Source organism: Erinaceus europaeus, chromosome 8 (assembly GCF_950295315.1).
Source record: "Erinaceus europaeus chromosome 8, mEriEur2.1, whole genome shotgun sequence".
In the NCBI taxonomy this organism is placed as follows: domain Eukaryota; kingdom Metazoa; phylum Chordata; class Mammalia; order Eulipotyphla; family Erinaceidae; genus Erinaceus; species Erinaceus europaeus.
The window spans coordinates 50,285,907-50,308,297 of record NC_080169.1 but is presented as its reverse complement, the minus strand read 5'-3'; the positions used below and the strand labels follow the sequence as shown (position 1 = coordinate 50,308,297).

At 39.3% G+C, this 22,391-nt stretch overlaps 1 protein-coding gene across 3 annotated transcripts in view; it reads right to left on the bottom strand.

The window, feature by feature from the left end:
- The window catches only part of SLC25A13 (solute carrier family 25 member 13), a 221,104-nt gene that overhangs the window by 176,697 nt on the left and 22,016 nt on the right, over nucleotides 1-22,391 (bottom strand). For all 3 annotated transcript variants that reach the window (XM_007532058.3, XM_060196194.1, XM_060196193.1), the window contains one exon: nucleotides 1,204-1,257. In XM_007532058.3, coding sequence (XP_007532120.2) covers nucleotides 1,204-1,257 — 54 coding nt within the window. The remainder of the gene's footprint in view (nucleotides 1-1,203; nucleotides 1,258-22,391) is intronic.

The following is a 22,391-nucleotide window of genomic DNA, read 5'->3' as shown; positions in this document are numbered from 1 at the left end:
CCCAGATCATCTCTTCCTCAGATTATAAGGGACTCTCACTCAAAACTCATGTAGTCCCAGCCACTGCAAGGGAAGAGAGATCTTCTCTATCTGCTCCTAAAGATTCGATCCCACTCTTCAGGTCTACTTATTCAGATATGCTTAGAGAGGTTCTCCAGAAGTCAGCATAAAAGTCCTACCTACCTTGGGTCTGCCTGACTAATCAGAATTATACCCAATGTAGACGTGCACATAACTCAGAGTGGAGGCAGCAGCTAGAAAAAGACATGCTATTCCAAAGCAGGATCACCATGTAGCCTTACCAACTCACCTGAATAGTATGCTTGCTTTGCCATGTGCTCTACCCCTACAAACTGGAAGGACAGTTTGGTGCTGTGGTGTTTCTCTATTGTTCTCTCTGAAAAAGGTCTTAGAGACTGGTCACTCCATTTTTTTTTTTCAAGCTCACACATTTTCAATTTTCTTTATAAGAATATCTTTTTTTTTCTCTTTGAGTACTTTAATTACAATTAATAACATTAGAAGTGATTCAATGTCTGGATTCTGAGGTAGTTTTGTTGGCATATAATCCTTCACTGACCAACTATCACAAGGTGGGTAAATAGATACAAAACTAAGGAAATAAATTTTATATGGTGCCTGCTAGTTCTGCTGCCTAATATTCATACTGAGAACTCCTACATACAGGGCATCACAGTTGTAACCAAGAATGATGATGATGATGATGATGATGATGATGATGATGATAACAACGAAGGCAATGGAAAGGAGGAGGAGAGAGCAATGGCTTCTACTAAGGACAGACAAGGAAGTTTCCATTGGATGAATGAAAGATTACCAACATGTTTATGAACAGCTTTAAACTTAACGAAAAAAAGGCATTAACATCAAAATAGTCAATCCTTGAAAGGCAAATTGGTGATAAGACTTCAGCAGCTCCTTTTGAGTACCTGACATCATGTGAGGGGAGAAAAAGAAATAGCAATATAAACTTTGTTCCCATCACAATTGCCTATCAATCCATGGGGGGGGGGGGAATGTAAATATATAATGTAAAGAATCTTTCTTAAGTCTTAAGTAAGGACAATTTGGGTGATTTTTTTTAAAAAAAGTATAACAATGAAATAAAAAGCTACTTAAAAATCTTTAAATGTTACAGAATACAAATCAAACAAGAAACAAAATAGATTCATTTATACTGACCTTCAAAAATATTGTTCTAAGCTCAGCTGGATCTGCTCTCTTGGTTAAAGCCACCTATAAATAAACATAAAAAATGTTTATATTATTATAACAAAGCTATGAAATCAAGCTAGCAGACTGAAAGAAAAATAAACTGCAGGTTAGAAATTAGTGAATTTTATTTTTGTCCTTAAAAGCTCAAAATTTTCCCAGTGCAAGAGCTACTTCTTGGATTTTAAACTGGCTCCTTAAGTGATTTCTAGAATAATATTCTGTGCAAAACACCAGAAATGCTCCTAGTATCTGGTTTAATGTGTATCTTTTTAAAAGAAAAAAGGAAAGAAATTCAGAAACAGATATGTAATCATTTGGCATTTTTAAACTATATCCCAGGATGGCATGGGAATACTAAATATTAGTATATAGATTACTGCTCAATAGAACATAATTCTTAAAGAAGTTACTGAATAAAACTGATCATATATTAACAAACAGAAATGAATTACCATGAATAGGAGTGAATGCCTGGTTATTGGGTATTTCAAGCAAAGACTTCTCTTCTGCTTGACTTATAATTAAGGAATCAGAAGTCTCCAATAGTATGACTACCATTCTCCATATTCTAGAAATACAAGGAACTATGGTGGTCTTCCAAGAGCAAATTTTGACAGATTAGCTCAGAATAGGTGTTGTGCTTAATTCTCCAACCCACAACGTCCAAAAACATCTTTGGGGAAAAAAGCAAGACAAACTTGAAAATGACTGCCCAGGCCAACACAAAAGAGTCCTTATGTAGAGCCAAACAGTGGACTTATTCAGTGTCCCATCACCCAATCCTGTTGGCATAAACCATCATGAGACTGAATTCAGACTGTATTCTCACCAAGCACAGTCACCTCATGATACAGATAGGGAGGGGTTGCTGGAACTACCCCAACACCGAAGCCATGTCTCTGTTTAGGGGGAGATTTATGCAAATTGTTCTAAATCCCTTCTTTGTGTTTGCAAAGGCTCTTCTATGATCTTTGGACAATGGGTTCTCTGTCTCTAAATATGTAACTGCTTGAGCTCCTTGGCCTGCCACTGTCAGGAATAATTTTCTTAGCTAATCACTGGAAAGGGAAAGGTAGTCTTTCTGAAACGAGCTGGTTGGCCATCTAGTTTCCCAAAGCAAGACTATAACTCTTTTAAGGTCAGCTAAGTACTTGCGACCACCAATATTTTTAGCCTTAAGAATTTGTGATCCCTTTTAAAATCCTAGATTAGTGTTTCTTGCCATTCAATTAAGGAGGATAAAAGAGACTACTAACCAACCTAAGAATGATGATCATGCTAACCTAAAGGCTTCAGAAGATTCCCTCCTTTCAGGTCTATGTTCCAAGAAAGATGAGGTAAACTGAACAACGCTGAAAACAACATAAATTCACTGCTGAGTACTTTGAATGTGCACTTAGATAGATTTTACCTTGTAGCAGAAAGTTCTATGAGCTTGAAAAAGAGTGTCACAGAATGCAGCCTTATTTAAGCCAATGCAAAAAAGCTGTTCAACAAGTGCAATTTACATCGTCTCTTAGTTCACTCTTGGGTTTTAGAAATTTAAACTTTAAACTGTTGTCAAAGGACTGATTTTCATTAATATGTATATGTATTTTTCTCATACAATAATACCATGTAAATATACACAGCTATGATCCTTAACATCTGTCTTACTTTTCTTATCATTATTCTTCTGCATTTACATTTATAATAGATTTTACCCAATACATTTTATATGGAATTTTATTTATTTATGTTATTTTATTTTTACTGCCCAGGCATCATGGATGTGCAATTTCACCATTCTTGGGACAACTCTTTCAATTTTTAAAATTCAGATAGAGAGAGACCAACCCAGTGAGAGGGAGAGACTTCAGAGCTTCCCCAATGTGCTACAGCGCTACCATATGGTGCCAACAATTGAGCCCAGGCCATGAGCATAATGCACACTTTACCAAATGAGTTTTGTTTATCTATTTATTTATTTATTTGGTAGAGACAGAGAAGTTGAGAGGGGAGAGGTAGATAGAGAAACCATGTTAGCTATCAAGGCTAAGCGAAGATTACTAAAGTCCTGGGTTCCTACGAACATACCCAAAATGGATATCCTAGCTTCTTTTCACCAGAATTCCTATTCTAATTTGCTATATTACTACTTTTTGATTTCTCTTATTAATTTTTTTTATGCTTTATATCTTACTGGTTTCTGCCACCAAATTGTAGATGCTACTACAATTCCAATCTGACCTCCCTAGGCAGATGACCTCACCAACATATCCCAGAATCTCACCCCTCCCTTCTACGGAAAGATAAAGATAGGTAGGGGGTACAAACGACCTTCCAATGTTAATGTGCAATGGAAAAGCAACTACAGAAGCCAGAACTCCTTCCTTCTATACCAAAAATAATTTTGGTCCAAAATTCTAGAGGGGGTGAAATGTTAGAGGAAGATGATTCCACTGGGACTTGAAAGCTTTGTCACCAGGAATATTTTTTTTTTTTTTGCCTCCAGGGTTATTGCTGGGGCTCAATGCCTACACCACGAATCCACTGGTCCTGGAGGACATTTTCCCCCGTTGTTGCCCTTGTTGTTGTAATTATTGTTATTGATGATGTCATTCATTGTTGGATAGGACAGAGAGAAATGGAGAGAGGAAGGGAAGACAGAGAGGGGGCGAGAAAGACAGACACCTGCAGACCTGCTTCACTGCCTGTGAAGTGATTCCCCTGAGGTGGAGAACCGGGTGCTTGAACTGTGATCCTTACGCCGGTCCTTGCACTTTGTACCATGTGTTCGTAACCCGCTGCACTACTGCCTGACCCCCAGAAATCTCTGTTTTTATGCTATCAGTAAAAAGCAAAAGAATCTGGAAAACACCAGAGGAAGTCAGGCAATGTTTCTCTTATCTGAGAGGAAAGAGGAAAAAAGGAAGCACATTTGGTAGTAGTAATAGGTAAGACTCAGAAAGGAAGTGATGACAGGGTTGTAGAAGTGAATAAAAATGGGCAAAAAAAAAGATAAGATAGACGGATATAGGTATATAGTCAACCCATATCTGTCACCTTGGGAGAAGTACTGCAATTTCTGCTGGAAGGGTACACAAAACATTAGTGTTGGGATGCTGTGGAATTATGCCCCTCATCATCTAATAATTTTGTAAATCACTAATAAAAAAATCAAAAAGAGAGGGAAACAGAGAAAGACACCTGCAGCACTACTTCACAGTTCATGAAGCATTTCCCGTCCAGATAGGAACTGGAAGCTTGAACCTAAAAACTTGAACATGTATGCTTGACCAGGAACACTACCACCTGGACACTGTATTAAATTTTAAATCTGGTAAAATAGCTCACCTTGGGAGGTGGCTCTATTTGTCATGCTGCAACCCAGGTTTGAACCCATTGCCAACCACAGTAGAGAAAGCTTCAGTATGGTTTCTTCACCTTGTTTCCTCTGACTCTCTATATCTGAAAAAGTCAATCCCTTGCAGTGAATCCCCAGGGGGGAAAAAAAAGTTTCAAGTAAAGGAACTGTTTTCAAACAAAGTGTCAATCACTGAAAAGGAAAGGTCCTCTGCAGATGAATATGAAAGATTGCTATTTGTTATACACATCAATAAAACAGAATTTTACACTCAACCAGATAACACTTTCAGAAGTTCTTTCAAGGCAGGCTTGGAGATAGTTGATTCCTTCAACTGTTGCTTGTCTGAGAAGGGTTTTATGCCTCCATCTAATATGAATGACAGTCTAGCAGGGTACAGTAGTCTTGGTTGAAAGCCTTTCTCATTGAGCACATGACAGATATCTTGCCATTCTCTTCTGGCCTGTAGTGTTTGTGTGGAGAAGTCTGCTGCTAATCTTATGGGGTTTCCTCTGTAGGTGACTCTTTGTTTTTCTGTTGCAGCCTTCAGGATCCTTTCTTTATCCTTATTCCTTTCCATTATAAATAGGATGTGTCTTGGTGTCTTTAAGTCTGGGTTTATTTTCTTTGGGACCTTTGAACCTTTATGTCTTTTATGTTGTCTAGACTAGAGAAGTTCTCAGCTATTATGTCCTGAAGAATGCTTCTTCCCCTCCCTCTCTTTCTTCCTCTGGTAGGCCAATAATGCATATATTATTTCTTTTGAAGTCATCCCATAGGTCTCTGCTGTTGTTTTCAGTATCTCTTAGTCTCTTTTTGAGACTTCTTACTTCTTTTTTAGTTGTCTCTAATTCATCCTCAACCTTGCTTATTCTGTCTTCAGCCTCATGTATTCTATTCTCTCTTCCCTCTACTGTTTTCTGGAGTTCAACTATTTTGTTACCCTGTTCTGGTACTGTTCTAGCTTGTTCAGCTAGTTGTGTTCTTAGCTCAGCTATTTCAGCTTTCTGCTCTCTAATAACCTTGAGATAATTTGTGTTTTCTTCCAGACTCTCATTCGTTGTTTCTGCATTTCTGATGACAATTCTTTCAAACTCTTTACTCGCTCCTGTGATTATTTTCTTAACTAGTGTTTGGATGTTGACCTCATTATTTTGTGCTTCAACCTTTGGGGAGCTTTTAGCTGGACTCTTGTCCTGGTAAATTTCTCCAATATTTCTTCTTGTTGGTTTAATCATTCTATATAGTATGGTATGAGGTCCCTCTCTCAGTACTTTTCAAATGACTGATCATTCTTGCCTGGATTGACTTGTGTCTAAGTAAGGTAATTAAAGAGTTCACAGTTGTGGAAATTGACAGTTGTTTCAATATTATTTTAATCCCTGAGTTGGAGCTCAGTGGTTTAAAAGCCTCTTTTGTTCTTTTTCTTCCCTGTAGGCTATGGGAGCCTGAGGTCTTTTCAACTATAAGTAGGCTTCTTAGCTTAATCACAGACTTGTGATCAAGAGATAAAGCAGGGTGGGGGAGAGATAATCCAGTGGTTATGCAATGAGACTCTCACACCCCAAAGATCCTAAGCTCCGGGCTCAGTTAAGCTTCTCTGCCAAGCCAGGCAGCACTGCTGGGCCCTGTGAGTTTCTAAACAAGTCCCGTTTATAGTCTGTAGGTTCTGAGGCAACTATTCACTATGTTATCATCAGGAGAACAACATGGAAAGACTCCCACCACACAGCCCCACCGAAGGTGTAGATCTTCTCCTAAGTTTCCTGGTCAGTTCTCTGTCCCCCAGTGTCAGCACAGGACCTACCCCCTGCTGCTCCAGCCTCTGAGGGCAGTAGCAATGGAGACTCACAGTTGTGTTTGGTTAGTCTTAGGGGAGTCCTCTCCTCCCTTCAGCAATTTTTGTTGTTAACACAGACTGGAGGTGGTGCCTCAACCGGTAATAAACTGCCGTACTGCTACCAGCCACTTAATCTCTCCCTAGGCTCCTCTCTGTCCACACCTATTTGCACTCACTGGTGATTTGGTGGTTTCCTGAAGTCATTCTAGTCCTGTCTTGTTGCTGTCCCAGATGATCTCCTAGTTGACCCAGGAGAGGAGAGGAGAGGAGAGGAGAGGAGAGGAGAGGAGAGGAGAGGAGAGGAGAGGAGAGGAGAGGAGAGGAGAGAAACACAGCTGCTGCTGCTATGTAGCCTCGCCTCCGGAACCACCACCGTTATATCTCATGCCCCCTTTACCTTTACTTTCCTCATGTGTAACCTGGGTGTGTGTATATGCACATGCACCTACTTCCCTGGGCAACAGCTGGAGGTGACAACTCTTTCCTGCTCTCGCAGCCGTATTGGGGGTGACTCCTCCAGCTGTTCATGAAGTATTTTTCTATGCAAAAATGTGTCATCACTTTTCCAACAACCCAATATTTTATTTTAGTATGAAAATTCCAGATAAAGTCTATGAATCAATTACTCAAGAAAAAAGCTGAGCATCAAAAACTAAGTAAATTTTGACATGGCAAACATTAAATATAATTTAATTAGGCTGTTTATATTTTTTTCTTTTTTCTTTTTTTTTTTTTAACCAGAGCACTCTTCAGCTCTGGCTTATGGTAGTGCAGGGGATTGAATCTAGGACATTAGAGCCTCAAGCATAAGTCTGTTCGCATAACCATTATGCTATCTATCCTTTGCCCTCGGTTTATATTTTTTCAAAAATATATCATATTGAGATACACCTTAAAGTAAAAAAAAAAAGAGCAACAATAACATTTCTATGACTTAAAAGGGAATGGAGAGGGGGAGACATGACAGTGAGAACAGAAAGGTAATTTACAGGACAACTAATTCATTCTCTTTTTTTATTATTTATTTATTTCCCTTTTGTTGCCCTTGTTGTCTTTCAATTGTTGTTGTAGTTATTATTGTTGTTGTTATTGATGTTGTCGTTGGATAGGACAGAGAGAAATGGAGAAAGGAAGACAGGGAGAGGGAGAGAAAGACAGACACCTGCAGACCTGCTTCACCACCTGTGAAGTGACTCCCCTGCAGGTGGGGAGCCAGGAGCTCAAACCCGGATCCTTCCTCTGGTCCTTGTGCTTTGCGCCACCTGCGCTTAACCCGCTGCGCTACCACCTGACTCCCATTCATTCCCATTTTAATATGAATTAGAACAAGCAAATATCTAAGGGCACTATGGAAGATACTTTAAAAAATATATATTATTTACTTATTAGTGAGAAAGATAAAAGGAGAGAGTGAAAGAACCAGACATCACTCTGGTACATGTCCTGCTGGGATTGAACTCAGGACTCATGCTCTATGAGTCCAATGCTTTATCCACTGCACCACCTCCCAAATCACAAATTAATTTTTTAACTTTTTTAATAGTGATTTAATAATGATTGATAAAATTGTGGTGTAAGAGGGGTACAATTCACACCACCAGAGTTCCATATCCTCTCCCCTTTTTTGGAAGTTCCCCTACTCTTTAACCCTCTGGGAGTATGGAGTATGGAGATCTTTATAGGGAGCAGAAGGTGCAGGTCTGGCTTCTTTAATTCCTTCTTCACTGGACATGAGTGTTGACAGGTCGTCCCATACTCCCACCCTGTTTCTAGGGAAGACACTTCTATATGTAGGACAAATTTCTTCCTTGCACTGGATTCAAATTGTATTTTAGACTTAACAATAAATCTCAGTGGTGCAAAACTAGGTCTAACAGAGAAGAATGCAGGAGACTATATGTAACCCTACATAAAATAAAAATAATAATTTAAAGGTAAAAATATAGAGAAAAGTTTTCCTGATCCATTATGAAAGTTTAAAGATGTAAAACTATAGTCGCCTTGAAGGTATCCTTCACAATCTTAACAATGAAGAATCACAGGAGACTGTCAGGTTTCAAAGAGGGTGAGTTTACGGCAACAAAGCAGGGACAGAAAAGAGAAAGTTACATGCACAGACACATATATGCCCTCAAGAGAGGGAGAGACCCCAAGTTTTCCAGTCTTTCCAGTTTTATTTATTTATTTACTTATTGGATAGAAACAGAAAGAAATCAAGAGGGAAAGGGGAGAATTAGGAGAGAGAAAAAGTGACAACCACAGCACTACTTCAAAGTTCATGAAGCTTCCCCCCACAGGTGGGGACTGGGGGCTTTAATCCAAATGCTTTTGCACTGCAATATGCATGTTGAGCTGGCTGCACCACCACCCAGTACCTTGCCCTCCTAGTTTGATAGTGAGTCTGGGTCAGGGTAAATGTGCTGCATCATACTGCTTTCTCAGACCCCTGGTCCTCTCCCCATCTAAGAAGGTCTAACTTTAGTCTTTGTTTTCTAGCACTCCCATCTGCACGCTATGACCTTTAAACCAGATGGAAGGCGGAGATACTGGTGCTGTTCTAAGACATCTTGGCGCCTGGCCCCTCTTCTATGCTGAGGAAGGTGTAGGGAAATGGGTGGATTGGCTGGCTCAGCCTGTTCTGAGTTCCTGGTATGCCTTCCAATGCCCTTCTAATGCCCTTCAAGACCACCCAAGTGTGGCAGACAAGGGTCTCAGTCCTTAAGTAGCCCCTAGTAATAGGACCATCAGCAGCACATTTGCAAATTTAAACAATATATAGGTCAAGAAGACAGCACAGGTTAGCATACAGGACTAGCACATGAGAGGTCTCAGGTTTATGCCTAGGTTCAGTCTCTATCTCTACTAACAGCCAGAGATGAGTGACTCTGGCTTTAAAAAAAAAAAAAAAAGGTGGTCCGGGAGGTGATGCAGTAGATTAAAAAATGGGGTGGGGGGCAGGGGTAGATAGCATAATGGTTAATCAAAGAGAATCTTGTGTCTAAGGCTCCAAAATCCCAGGTTCAGTCCCCAGCACCACCATAAGCCAGAGCTAAGTAATGCTCTGGTAAAAAAAAAAAAAATGGAAAAAAAAATCTCTCATTTTACCAGAGGCACACTGAGTTAGGAACTGGATGAAAAAGAGCAGCTTATGGTGAAACAGATCCTCTAGGTGATTCTGATGTATTGAAGACGTTTTCTGATTTCAGACTTCCTGATACTTGCCAATAAAAATCCTCTTGATGCAACTATGTTTATAAAATATATGCTTTGCTACTATCTGTCTACAAGGTACATTCCTTTGACTAATAAACCATGAGGCTTATATTTCAGGCTCTATTTTCAGGCTCTGTCCCATTATCACAAAATCCTGCTCTAAGGTAAAGTTTAGATATTTCAGAGACTCTTGCCCATAGGCAGTAGAGGGTTGGATTGCACAGCGATCACCCATAAATCTGAATGTCTGGCTGCTGCCCTAAGGGTCTGGAGATTGTGCATGGGATAACTGGAATAAACTCAGTTATTTTATGGCATCAAAAGAATGTGCCTGACGTTATGACTCTTGGATAATGACAAGAACCATACCCTGATGTTTTCTTCCTTATAAATGTATTCTGATCTTTGTCTATGTAATGTATAACCACCTGTTCTTTTGTCTGAACAATGTTAGGAAATGCCTAAGTTTTACAAATACATACTCCTTGAAGCTTGGGGTGGGGGACACACACTTGGCATTGTCCTAGTTAGGGAGTCATATGTGTGTTCCCACTTGACCTCTTCTGATCAATTGTATGGCTTGTGCTTACTTTTCACCCTAATCTCAGGGCCCTGGCAACTGGCTACGGTTTTCCTCCTGCATATTCTCTATATGATGCTATTAAAGTACAAGCAACCCAACTGCAGCTATTGTCCCATTCTGTCTGATATGGGCAGATTCTCAGCTCCAGATGTGCATGCAGGTCACCAGAGGGGTTTTGAACTTTTATTCATTTCCAGGACAACCAAACAACAATGTGATTGTATTAGAATCTCTGGAATAGGTATCTTTAAAGCTCTATCATGAGACTATACAATTTAGCTGTGTTGAGAATTCCTGCTTTAGAACCCAAGGTCCCAATCTCTGTACTTCACTAGCCATATAGCACAGACTTGAATCAATAAAACTCCCCTGTGACCCTACCAAAACTGAAAGGTCTGAAAGTTAGAACAAGCACAGATTTACACTGAAAATTGTATGGTCATAGAGGGCTCTGAATACTACTTCCATCAAAACCCCAAGACCTGGAGAAAGAAGAAAAAACATTTGGAAGTAGCAATAGGTGTAGGTATGACTTAAAAAAAAAAATGTGTTTAAAACACAGACTGAGTCTTTTTTTTTTTTTCCTCCAGGGTTATTGCTGGACTCGGTGCCTGCACCATGAATCCACCGCTCCTGGAGGCCATTTTTCCCCCCTTTTGTTGCTCTTGTTGTTGTAGCCTCGTTGTGGTTATTATTGCCCTTGTTGACGCTATTCGTTGTTGGATAGGACAGAGAGAAATGGAGAGAGGAGGGGAAGACAGAGTGGGGGAGAGAAAGATAGACACCTGCAGACCTGCTTCACCACCTGTGAAGCAACTCCCCTGCAGGTGGGGAGCCGGGGGCTCGAACTGGGATCCTTACGCCGGTCCTTGCGCTTTGAGCCACATGCGCTTAACCCACTGCGCCACCGCCCGACCCCCAGACTGAGTCTTTTTAATACACAGGCTGAGTCTTTGATATGTTGACTCTCTCAAAAGTCTAGACCAGGTAGAACAGAAGCAACTGGTGGCACAGCTATATACAAGATGCTGGGTATTATACCCCAAACCCTAACAAAGGGACTTTTCAAAGTTAACCCAATCACCAAATAATGTGATGATAATAACTATCCATTGTCTTTTTGAACCCTAAAACAGCAGGAACCTCACATTTCCACTATAGAGCCTATTATTTCCCCCAGTCCTGGAACCTTAGGGTGGGGCCCACTTTCCTGCATGCTTCTCTCAATTCATATCAAATAATATTGCATCCGCCGATCACAACCTAATCAATGCAACGAGTGCCACCCCAGCATGCTTCACTTCAGACTGTGTCCAGAGACTTCAGGTGTGGAATGACAACCCTTCAACTTCATCACTCAGGTGAGACCTTTCCTTTCATAGTATTCTCTAATTCCATTCCAGGTATTCCACTCCCCAATAAAGTCCCCAAACCTAGATATAGACCAGGTCCCCTGAGATAGAGCATATGTTCACGTGTCCATAAACCAGGGAAAAATATATACCTGAAAGCAGAAGTACACAAGAGTCTGCAGTGAGTACCCCCAACACTTCATCTGCACTTATTCCAGCCTTTAGGTCCATGATTGCTCAACAATTTGTTTGGCTTTGTATGTTAACTCTCTTTTCAGCTACCAGGTTCCGGATGTCAGCTTGATGCCGACCAGACTTCCCTGGACTGATGACCCCACCAATGTGTCCTGGAGCCCTGCTTCCCTAGAGACCCACCCTACTAGGGAAAGAGAGAGGCAGACTGGGAGTATGGATCGACCAGTCAATGCCCATGTTCAGCGGAGAAGCAGTTACAGAAGCCAAACTTTCCACCTTCTGCAACCCACAACAACCCTTGGTCCATACTCCCAGAGGGATAGAGAATGGGAAAGCTATCAGGGGAGGGGATGGGATATGGAGATCGGGTGGTGGGAATTGTGTGGAGTTGTACCCCTCCTATCCTATGGTTTTGTTAATGTCTCCTTTCTTAAATAAAAAATTTTTTAAAAAAGAATTACTAAGGAAGATACTTCAATAAAGAATTATTTAAAATAGTAAAAAAAAAGAAAAGAAAAAAAGTGGGGGACAAGACCACAGGAAAAAAATGGGCAAATATTTAAAAACATAGATAGTTATAGAAATAATAGTCAACCTATATCTATGACCCTGAGAGAACTACTAGTTTCCAATAAAGGGAATGGGGACATAGAACTTTGGTTGTGGATATGATGTGAAATTACACCTGTTGTCTCATAAGAAAATTGTATGGTCATGATGTAATTATTTACCTTTGAAATGAAATAAAAAGCAAGAGAGGCAGGGAGTTGGGTGGTAGCGCAGCGGGTTAAGCGCACGTGCGTGGCGCAAAGTGCAAGGACCAGGGTAAGGATCCCGGTTCGAGCCCCCGGCTCCCCACCTGCAGGGGAGTCGCTTCACAGACGGTGAAGCAGGTCTGCAGGTGTCTGTCTTTCTCTCCCCCTGTCTTCCCCTCCTCTCTTCATTTCTCTCTGTCCTATCCAACAACGATAACATCAACAACAATAATAACTACAGCAACAATAAAACAACAAGGGCAACAAAAAAGGGAATAAATAAATATTTTAAAAAATTTAAAAAAAAAAGCAAGAGAGGCAACTCATCAAAAGCAGGTATATGTGTGGTCCGGGAGGTGGTGCAGTGGATAAAGCTTCAGGCTCTCAAACATGAGGTCCTGAGTTCAATCCCCAGCAGCACAGGTACCAGGGTGATGCCTGGTTCTTTCTCTCTCCTATGTTTCTCATTAATAAATAAATAAAATCTTTAAAAAAAAGCAGGTATATGTGTCTAAGTATGTGCATATATGGAGTAGAAGAAAAAGGAGGTAAGTGTAGTAGTTGGACTCGAACCTCAATGAAACAATTCTATGGAATATGACCAACTAACTAAACAATTCATAAGCTAAAGCCAACCCTCCTACTCATGTTTTTTTTTTTCTATATTATAAAGACTAGAAGGTTAAAAGTAAATTACTCAGAATCCCTTGCACCAATGTAACTGAAGTGCTGTTGATCAAATGAAATTATGAGATTGAGGAAGTTAAGACGTTGAAGACAAAGGTTTGTAAGTTCAGAACTGCACTCAGGCTGTTTTTGCCAGCAAGTACCATCACTGGAAATACTGTAATTTCCTGTGGATACCTCCTACCTGTTGAACAGCAGTATGGTTCTGAAACTAACCATTTGGTAGATAGTTTCAAAACTGCACAAGAGACAACTACTCCCTTAGTGGCCTGCTCTGCTATAAGACTCTGAAAGTTATTCCTGAGACCTCAACCTGAAGTCTGTTTCTTCACTTTCCCAACAAATTCTGTAAGCCATTTAACACCCTGTAATAAATCTCCCTCTGCCTAAACCAGCTAGAGTGGATTCTGTTCTCTGCAAGTGACCCTTGACTGATACAATCAGTAATTGCAAGTGAAGGTTTAGAATTCCCCAAAACCACAGTTACCACTGAGGAAAAGAAAAAAAAAAGCATCTCACTGAATTTTTTTAAAATAATAATTTTGTATTGAATTAACTGAATCATTTATTTCTCATCCTACAGCTTTCCTAAATTCTAGTAATTAAGAATAATGAATATTTACAATGTCTTTGATATACACAAAAGATGCCAAGTTAAACATTCCTTAAACCACAACATTTTTGTGTAATCAACCCTCAAAAGTTCTTATCACTCAACAGTTGACTTACAAAGCATCAGACGCCACAGATGCTAACCCTGCAGGTAATTACACAAGAAGGTCATATAAGGGTACTAGAGATATTTAGCAGAATGATTCAGTAAGTTGAGAAATATATGTTGGATATATTTCCAACATATATTTCTACACTGCTTTTATAAACATTAAACTATAAAAACATTAAAATTCTAATATTAAGAAGCAAAATATAACAGTTAAGAAATAAATGGCAGTATTTTAGCTGTGGGTTCTGTTATATCAAAATAGCCTTAAACATACTAATTTTAGATTTTATTATTATTGTTATTAAGCTAAAGCTAACACTTTAGTAAATGTTCCCAAGAGTAAAACTTAGAAAAAACAGTAGGAATATTTTCTGAAAACAGACTATATTTTCAACTTTTTATGAAGACAGAAGATGCTTGCTCACATTGACATGAGCAGATGTCAAGAGCTTTGTGTCTCAGTATGCTGCAAGCCTGATGAACTTGGTCAAGCGAGTTAACAACTTTGAATTTTCATTGCCTCATTTATAAAATGGACAAAATGATAAATTTACTTAGTTATTTCAAAAAGCTCTCTCAAACACCAATTAGAATAAACTGTTCTGTACGTGAGTGGGGAGGTGGCTCAGCAAGGAGAGAACATACTTTGCAAGCCTAAGAATACAAGTTGAATGATCAGCACAAGGGGTCAGGCGGTGGTGCACCAGGTTAAGCAAACATGGTATGAATGCTCAGCACTACATATAAGCAGAGTGTTCTCTGGACTCTCTCTATACATATACATCAAAAAATAAATTAATTAAAAAGTACAGCCAGGTGGTGGTGCACCTAGTTAAGCCAGATGATGGTGCACCTGACATGTTACAATGTACATGGACCAGACCTAGGTTCAAACCCCTAGTCCCTACCTTAGTGGGAAAGCTTTATGAGTGGTGAAGCAATGCTACAGGTCTCTCTCTTTTTCTCTCTCCCTCCCTCCCTTTACGCTCTCAATTTTTGGCTGTCTCTAATAATTAAAAATTAAAATGTATTTAGAAAATAATAAATAAATAATTATGTAAGCTCTAAAGTGATAATCCCAGGTTCAATCCACACCACCATAGCCAGAGCTGAGCAATGTTCTGGGAGGGAGAGGGGAGAGAGAGAGAGAGAGCTGAGAACAAAGCTAAGTGGTATTTCTAATCTCAAATATGAATAAAAGGCAAGGGGATCCAGCCTGTATCCAACTTAGACATCAACAACAAAGATAACACAACTAGAAGTAAAAGAGTTTATTTGATTCCACAGAATGAGTGACGTTTTGATCGGACAGTTGGATAAATACTTTTTGTTTTTTTTAATTACTTTATTTATTTTCCGTTTTATTGCCCTTGTTGTTTTATTGTTGTAGTTATTGTTGTTGTTGTTGATGATGTTGTCGTTGTTGGATAGGACAAAGAGAAATGGAGAGAGGAGGGGAAGACAGAGGAGAGAAAGATAGACACCTGCAGACCTGCTTCACGGTCTGTGAAGCGACTCCCCTGCAGGTGGGGAGCCGGGGGCTCGAACTGGGATCCTTTACGTGGTCCTTGAGCTTTGTGCCACGTGCACTTATCCCACTGTGCTACCGCCCGACTCCCGGATAAATATTTTAAGACTAAAGTCTAGCAACAAAGCTCCAGATTATTTCAGAATCGCTTGAGAAATCCTGATCTCACACTTAGAAATCAGTTGCTGAGGCTACCTGTCTGGTCGTCTGCTACAGAAGCTTCATATACAAGTTTTCTTCATGTTACCCTCATTTTTTTTTACATTTATTTATCTATTCCCTTTTGTTGCCCTTGTTGTTTTTCATTGTTGTTGTAGTGATTATTGTTGTCATCATTGTTGGATAGGACAGAGAGAAATGGAGAGAGGAGGAGGAGACAGAGAGGAGAGAAAGATAGACACCTGCAGACATGCTTCATCGCTTGTGAAGGGACTCTTCTGCAGGTGGGGAGCCGGGGCTCGAACCTGGATCCTTAAACCAGTCCTTGCGCTTCGTGCCACGTGCACTTAACCCGCTGCACCACCACCCGACTCCCTACCTTACCCTCTTCTAAATCAAAGCCTCAATGTAAGCATCTAATTAGCAGACCTAGACCATGTGTCTGTGTCCTGACTTCAAGGAAAAATAGGAATTCATTCTGACTCATACATTCAAGGAGGCAGGCCTTATAATATGAACATTTTCTCCAATACAAAAAGAAAGTTTGAGTTGGGGAGATAGCATTATAGTGGCTACACAAAAGGCTCCAAGGTCCCAAGTTCAATCCCCAGCATTACCAAAAGCCAGAGCTGAGCAGTACTCTAGTCTTTCTGTGTGTAGCTTTGCCTTGTAGCTCTCTCTCTCTCTCTCATTAAAACAAAATAAATAAAAACTAAATAAATGTTTGACAAAAGTTGGTGGGGGAATCTCTGTTTTCCAGAACACCATGTAAGAATCTTAGACGTTGTCACTTAAGTAAAAAGAGGAAAAACTGCAAAACCAGTGATACCCCCTAGATCTGTCAGAGAAGATCACAAGGCAAATCATTATCCCCAAAATTAAAGATACAGAAAGGCAAAAACAAAGAATCACAACATATCAAAGCATAAATCAGGAGTGGGAATCATCAAGAAAATCAGTGTGTGAGTAAGAAAAGTGGACCCAGGTTCAAGCCCCTGGTCCCCACCTACAGGGGGAAAGCTTCATGAGTGGTGAAATAGAGCTGCAGTTCTCTCTCTCTCTCTCTCTCTCTCTCTCTTGCCCTATTTTCTCCTCCCTTCTCAATTTCTCTCTGTTTCAATCCAATAATAAAAATTAAATTTAAAATTAAATTTTTAAAAATGGGCCATGTCTGACAAATTGCTACTGGATTATTATGGATAAGACTGAGAATTTAAAACTTGAAGTTTCCCATATTTCTGTTCACTTACCTCCTAAATTCAGCCAGGCTGTCACAGTGAATAGTGGATGAAAATCACTCTGTACGTCCCAACAGGAAGAGGAAAAGGAAAAGCATTTTGAAATACACTAGAGTATTCTGTTCTTTGTAACTAGGTCTGTCCTGAAGATAAATTATTTAGTTAGTTAACCTATCCTGCCTAGGGTATTATCAGAGCCTTTGTAATAACCCCAGGAAATAATACCCAACTCTGGCCACCTCCAGCAATCCCACCCATCTAAAAAGGTGGGAGGGATGAGAAAAACTAGATAAATGCACTGCTAGGGACACAGGTTCTCAAAAACCGACCAACAAAATAAACCTTTCTGTATTCTGGGGAAAATACATGGAAAAAATTGCAAGCCATATCAAAAAGCAGAAAAATAAATTGAGACAGAGAAAGCATTAAACCAGAATCAGATAATAACAGCAATATTGAAACCATGAGACCAGGAATTTAAAACAACTATTATTAATATGCTAAGGTCTCTGATTAATCAAATAACATGCAAAGGCTTATCAACAATGTTAGCAGAATGATGGAAATTCTAAGAAAGAATTGGAAATAAAAGCTAGACCATATAGTTATAGAGTCTACTTAGATATCATATACTATAACCATAATGAAGGATGTTTTTGATGAGCTTATTGGTAGACTGCTATACTTCAATAGATATCAGAGATATCTCTGAGATTGAGACTGTCTCAATAGAAATCTACAAAATTGAAAAATAAAGAAAAAAGGCTGAAGAAAAAATATGTACTTGATGATTACTAAAGTATAACATACATGTAATGTGAAAACCAAAAAACTAGCCCAAATCAATGTCAGATCAAACCAGAAAGAGAAAAGATCAGAGAACATCATTTAGAACTGACATTAATGTCAGCAGTCTATTTTAACCAATTAATTAAAGGATAGGGACCCAACTATATACCAAGCTACATATATTAACAAGTATTCTACTTACAACATAAAGATGCCTTTCAGGCACCAAGCTGCAGATGCTACTATGATGCTGTCCTGAACTCCATGGGTAGACAACCTCACCAGTGTACCCCAGAATCTCACCTCTCCAGAGCCCTACCCAACTAGGGGAAGATAGAAACAGCCTGGGGACATAGACTGCCTTGCAAATGCCCATGTCCAGCAGAGAAGCAATTACAGGAGCCAGAACTCCTACCTTCTAAACCCTAAAAAGAATTTTGGTCCATATTTCCAGAGGGGGAGAAATGTTTAGAGAAGATAACTCTTAGAGGGCTCTGAAGCCCAATTCCATCAGAACTCTGAGTAAAGTAGGAAAAAAGGAAGGACATCCAACATTCATGCTCCTTGATATTTACTCAAAAGTATAGAAAAGGTATATCTACTCAAAAACCTTTGCATGGATGTTTATAACAGCTTTAATCTAAATTGTCAAAAGTTGAAGCAACGAAGATGCCTTTCACTCACTAAATGGATAAGCTGTGGTACATCCAAACAATGGAATATCACTCAGTATACACACACACACACACACACACACACACACACACACACACACACACACACACAGAGAGAGAGAGAGAGAGAGAGAGAGTTATGTTATTGAGAAGACATGGAGGGATTTTAGGTGCACACTACTAAATGAAAGAAGTCAATCTGAAAAGATTACATAATGTGTGATTCCATCTAGAAAACACAAAACTATAATATCAATAGGAAGAAGGAAGAGGAGGAGGAGAGGAAGAGAGGGAGAAAGAGACAGAAAAGAAAGGAAGGAAAACATTGGTTGCCTGGGTACTAGGGAGTTAAGAAAAGAGAACAGGCAGATCAAAGAGGATTTTCAGAGCAATAAAACTACTCTGTATGACATTACAATAGGGGGTATATATTAGTAAAACTGTTCAAAGTCATAGAATGAACACTAAGTGTGTAACCACAGAATCTGAACAATAATGATGTGTCTATGTAAGTTCATCAGCTGTAACAGAAGTTGCATTCTGATGGGGAATGATGATAATGGGAGGTCATGCAAGTATTGGGCACAATGTATAAGGAAAGTCTCTGCACATTCATTTCTAATTTGCTGTAACCCTAAAGTTATCCAAAGCAAAGACTTATTTAAAAAAAAAGCCATGCATAACTAGGACTATTAAGATGAGCCTGATTAGGAGGAGTCATTAAGCACACATGTGTATAATCTTTTACTTTCAAGGAATGCTTAAAGCAGATTAGTTTTCCTTGTTTAACGGTTAAGAAAATTACAGGTTAGACAGGCTGATCTGTTTCACATCCCATGCCTACTCCTCAGGGCCACAACCCAGGCAGTCAGGCTGTCTTGGGCCACAATTTTTCATCACATTGATGTTTTCGGTCAGATCATTTTTTGTTGCAGAAGGCTATTCTAGGCATTGTAAGATATTTAACTTGCCTAGCCTCTACCTACCCAATTAGTACGCACATACTCATATGTGACAGTCAAAAATGTCCCCAGATATCTCTAAAACTCTAAACTACTCTACACCCAGTTGAAAAACTGCTCTTCATGCTCATGTATGCAACACAATCACCAATGGGAAGCCTATCATGTTATAGGCCTACTGTCGGGCACCAAGGAGATGTGAAATAAACCTGAGGCCCTTCCCATGGGCAGTAGGAAAGGAATGATAGACTTATCAATAAGATAATGCACAACAGTGGTGGTAGAACTAAAATCAATTCTGTTGGACTTGAGCATCACAGGTGAAGTTTTAGGGGTAGGATTGTTTACAGTAATAATAACTATCAGCTAACTTTAACTGGAACCTAATTCTATGCTAGGAATGGTACAAAAAGTTTACTTCATTTCAATATCACTAAAACTATTTCAGGTGGAAAGTCTAAACACACTTGTTGTTAAAATTTTTCGGACGGCTCTTGCCGGGTTGGCTTGCTTCACGGCTGGTAACAGAGATGCAGAGACAACGGCTGGGCAGGGAAGCTGTATTTCTTTATTCAGGAACAACGATTCATAAACTAAGACAAACTAATCACCAAACAGAACTCTGCTGTCTCTTTGCGGCGGCACAAGCACTCTCTCTCTTACTCGGGAACTCTGGAACCCTCCAACTCTGGAACTCTGAAACTCTCGTACTTGAGAGCCCTCTGAAACTCTGGCACACTGGAACTCTCTCTTACTCTGTAACCCTGAAACTCTCGAACTCCGGAACTCAGGAACTCTGTCACTCTGGAATTCTGGAACTCTCTTACTCAGGAACTCAGGAACTCTGTCACTCTCAAACTCAGGAACCCTCTCCCGGGGTTCCTTGGGGCGGGGCCAAGCAGGCCCGCGAAATTAGCAAGCCTGATCCAATTCTCTTGGCGGGGGAAGGGCTAGAACAAACCAATGTAAAGCATACGACACACACTCCTACTTTTCAGGTGAGGAAGATGAGTGAGTTAAGATACTTAGTATTAAATGATCAGAAACAAAAGAAAATTACCCTATAGCCCAAACTGTATGGACACTCAAGTTATAATATACACAGAACATGTCTACAGTTTGATAAGTAAAGGAGACAAAATTATCCTTCTGAATTGAGCCACTGGACATTATAGCTAGAAACAATTTAAAATAAAATTTTCAGTGCTGATGAGACAGTATAATGGTTATGCAAAATACTTTCATGTCTGAGGCTCCAAGGTCCCACGCTCAATCCACACTACCACCAAAAGCCAGAGCTGAGAAGTGCTCTGGTCTTTCTCTCTGGGTCTTCCTCTTAATCTCTCACTCTGACTAAAATAAGATAAACAAAATATTTTTTTTTAAAAATCTGGGAGCATTATGAGACTTAAATGTCCATGGTTAAATAGAAGGCAGACCTGTCTAGAGTAGATTATTCTTCAATATTATAAGCTGAACTCAGTCTCAATTTTTTTTAAAGCATCAAGGTTACAGTATAATTAGGAACCAGCTGCAATTGTAATTACTGCTCCCAATATAATTTATTACATATTAGCAAGTGTCAAATTACTACTGCTCTTTAAGTGAATAAAACTGACTGTGCTGGTCTGATGACTTAGATGTATGTTCCCAATGGGAAACAAAGGAATATAAAAAGTATATGACATATTTATAAAGTGCTGAAAGGTTCTACTTAGGAGATCACAAGTTACTGGAGCCCAGATAATGCCACAGAAAGTTAAAATGGCTTCTGAGAAAGAATAGCTAACTTAATAAACGCAAAAGAAGAAAAAGCAGCAAATCAAAAGACCAAGGAAAAGTTGCCTCCAGGAAACAATACCTTACTCATTGAAATATCTTCTGTACATCAACATCATGTAGCTGAAATTAGGCATGAACCCAGGAAGAAGCCAAAAGAAAAAGAGTAAGATCTTCCTTGACCCAGAGATTGTTGTTTCACCCTCCACCCTCTCCTACAATCCATGTACTACTGACTCTGAGCAGCTTTTCTAATTTCAAACCCAAAGCACACACTTCTATAAAGACAACTATGTCCCAGGTTCAGCTCTGAGTTTTAAAATCATAAGCACACTGACTCTCAGTAAACCTAAAGGCAGAAAAACTATGCCCTTTTGCTGGGGAGATTGCATATAGGTTATGCAACCAGAATCTCATGCCTGAGACTCCCAGGTCCCACTTTCAATCCCCAGCACCACACCACCAAAAAAAAAAAAAAAAAAGGAAAGGAAAGGAGGAAGAAAATAGACATGCCAAAGAAAAACTATCCCCTTTTTACAGATAAGGAAATCAAAGTTCAGCAAACCACAGTTATAATTTGATGTACAAATCCATAATTTCAGACACATACTAGTTTTCAAAAAAGGAGGGAAAAACAGAGCATGAAACTAAGCAGGAGTATCTAGACATTAAAATAAAATTAAAACACAATAATAACTGAGCTTTACTTAAATGACAATTAAAAAGTACTTTTAAAAATGTTAAGAAAATAAGGAAAATGTGTTCCAAACAGATATTTGATGAGACAAAAAAACTAACTGAAATTTAGTTATGTGTAATATTTTGGTTGTTGATTTAAAGACATGTTTTAGAAATATATACAGATATTTTTGATAATATAATTGAAATCTCCTTTGAAAAACCAGGGAGCTGCTGGAGAAAAGAGCAATGAAATAATATTGTCCATAAATTTAGTCATAATTACTGAAACTATACAGGTAGGGACATGAAGACTTGATACAATTTTTTTTTATATAAAAACTCTTGGGGCTGGGTGGTGGTGCACCCAATTGAGCTCACATATTACAATGTGCAAGGACCTGGTTCAAGCCCCCTTTTTCAAGGGAAAAGCTTTCAAGTAATGAAGCAGTGCTGCAGGTGTCTCTCTCTTCCTTTCTATCACCCCTTCCCTTTCACTTTCTGGCTATCTCTATATAATAAATAAATAAAGACGGTAAAAAAAACATTAAAATATTTTTTAAAAATAATGAAAGAAATTCTCTACAATGAGAAGTTTAAAATGTTGATATTGCTTCAAATGTCAGTTACCCCAGTAAGATTTTCCAGATTCT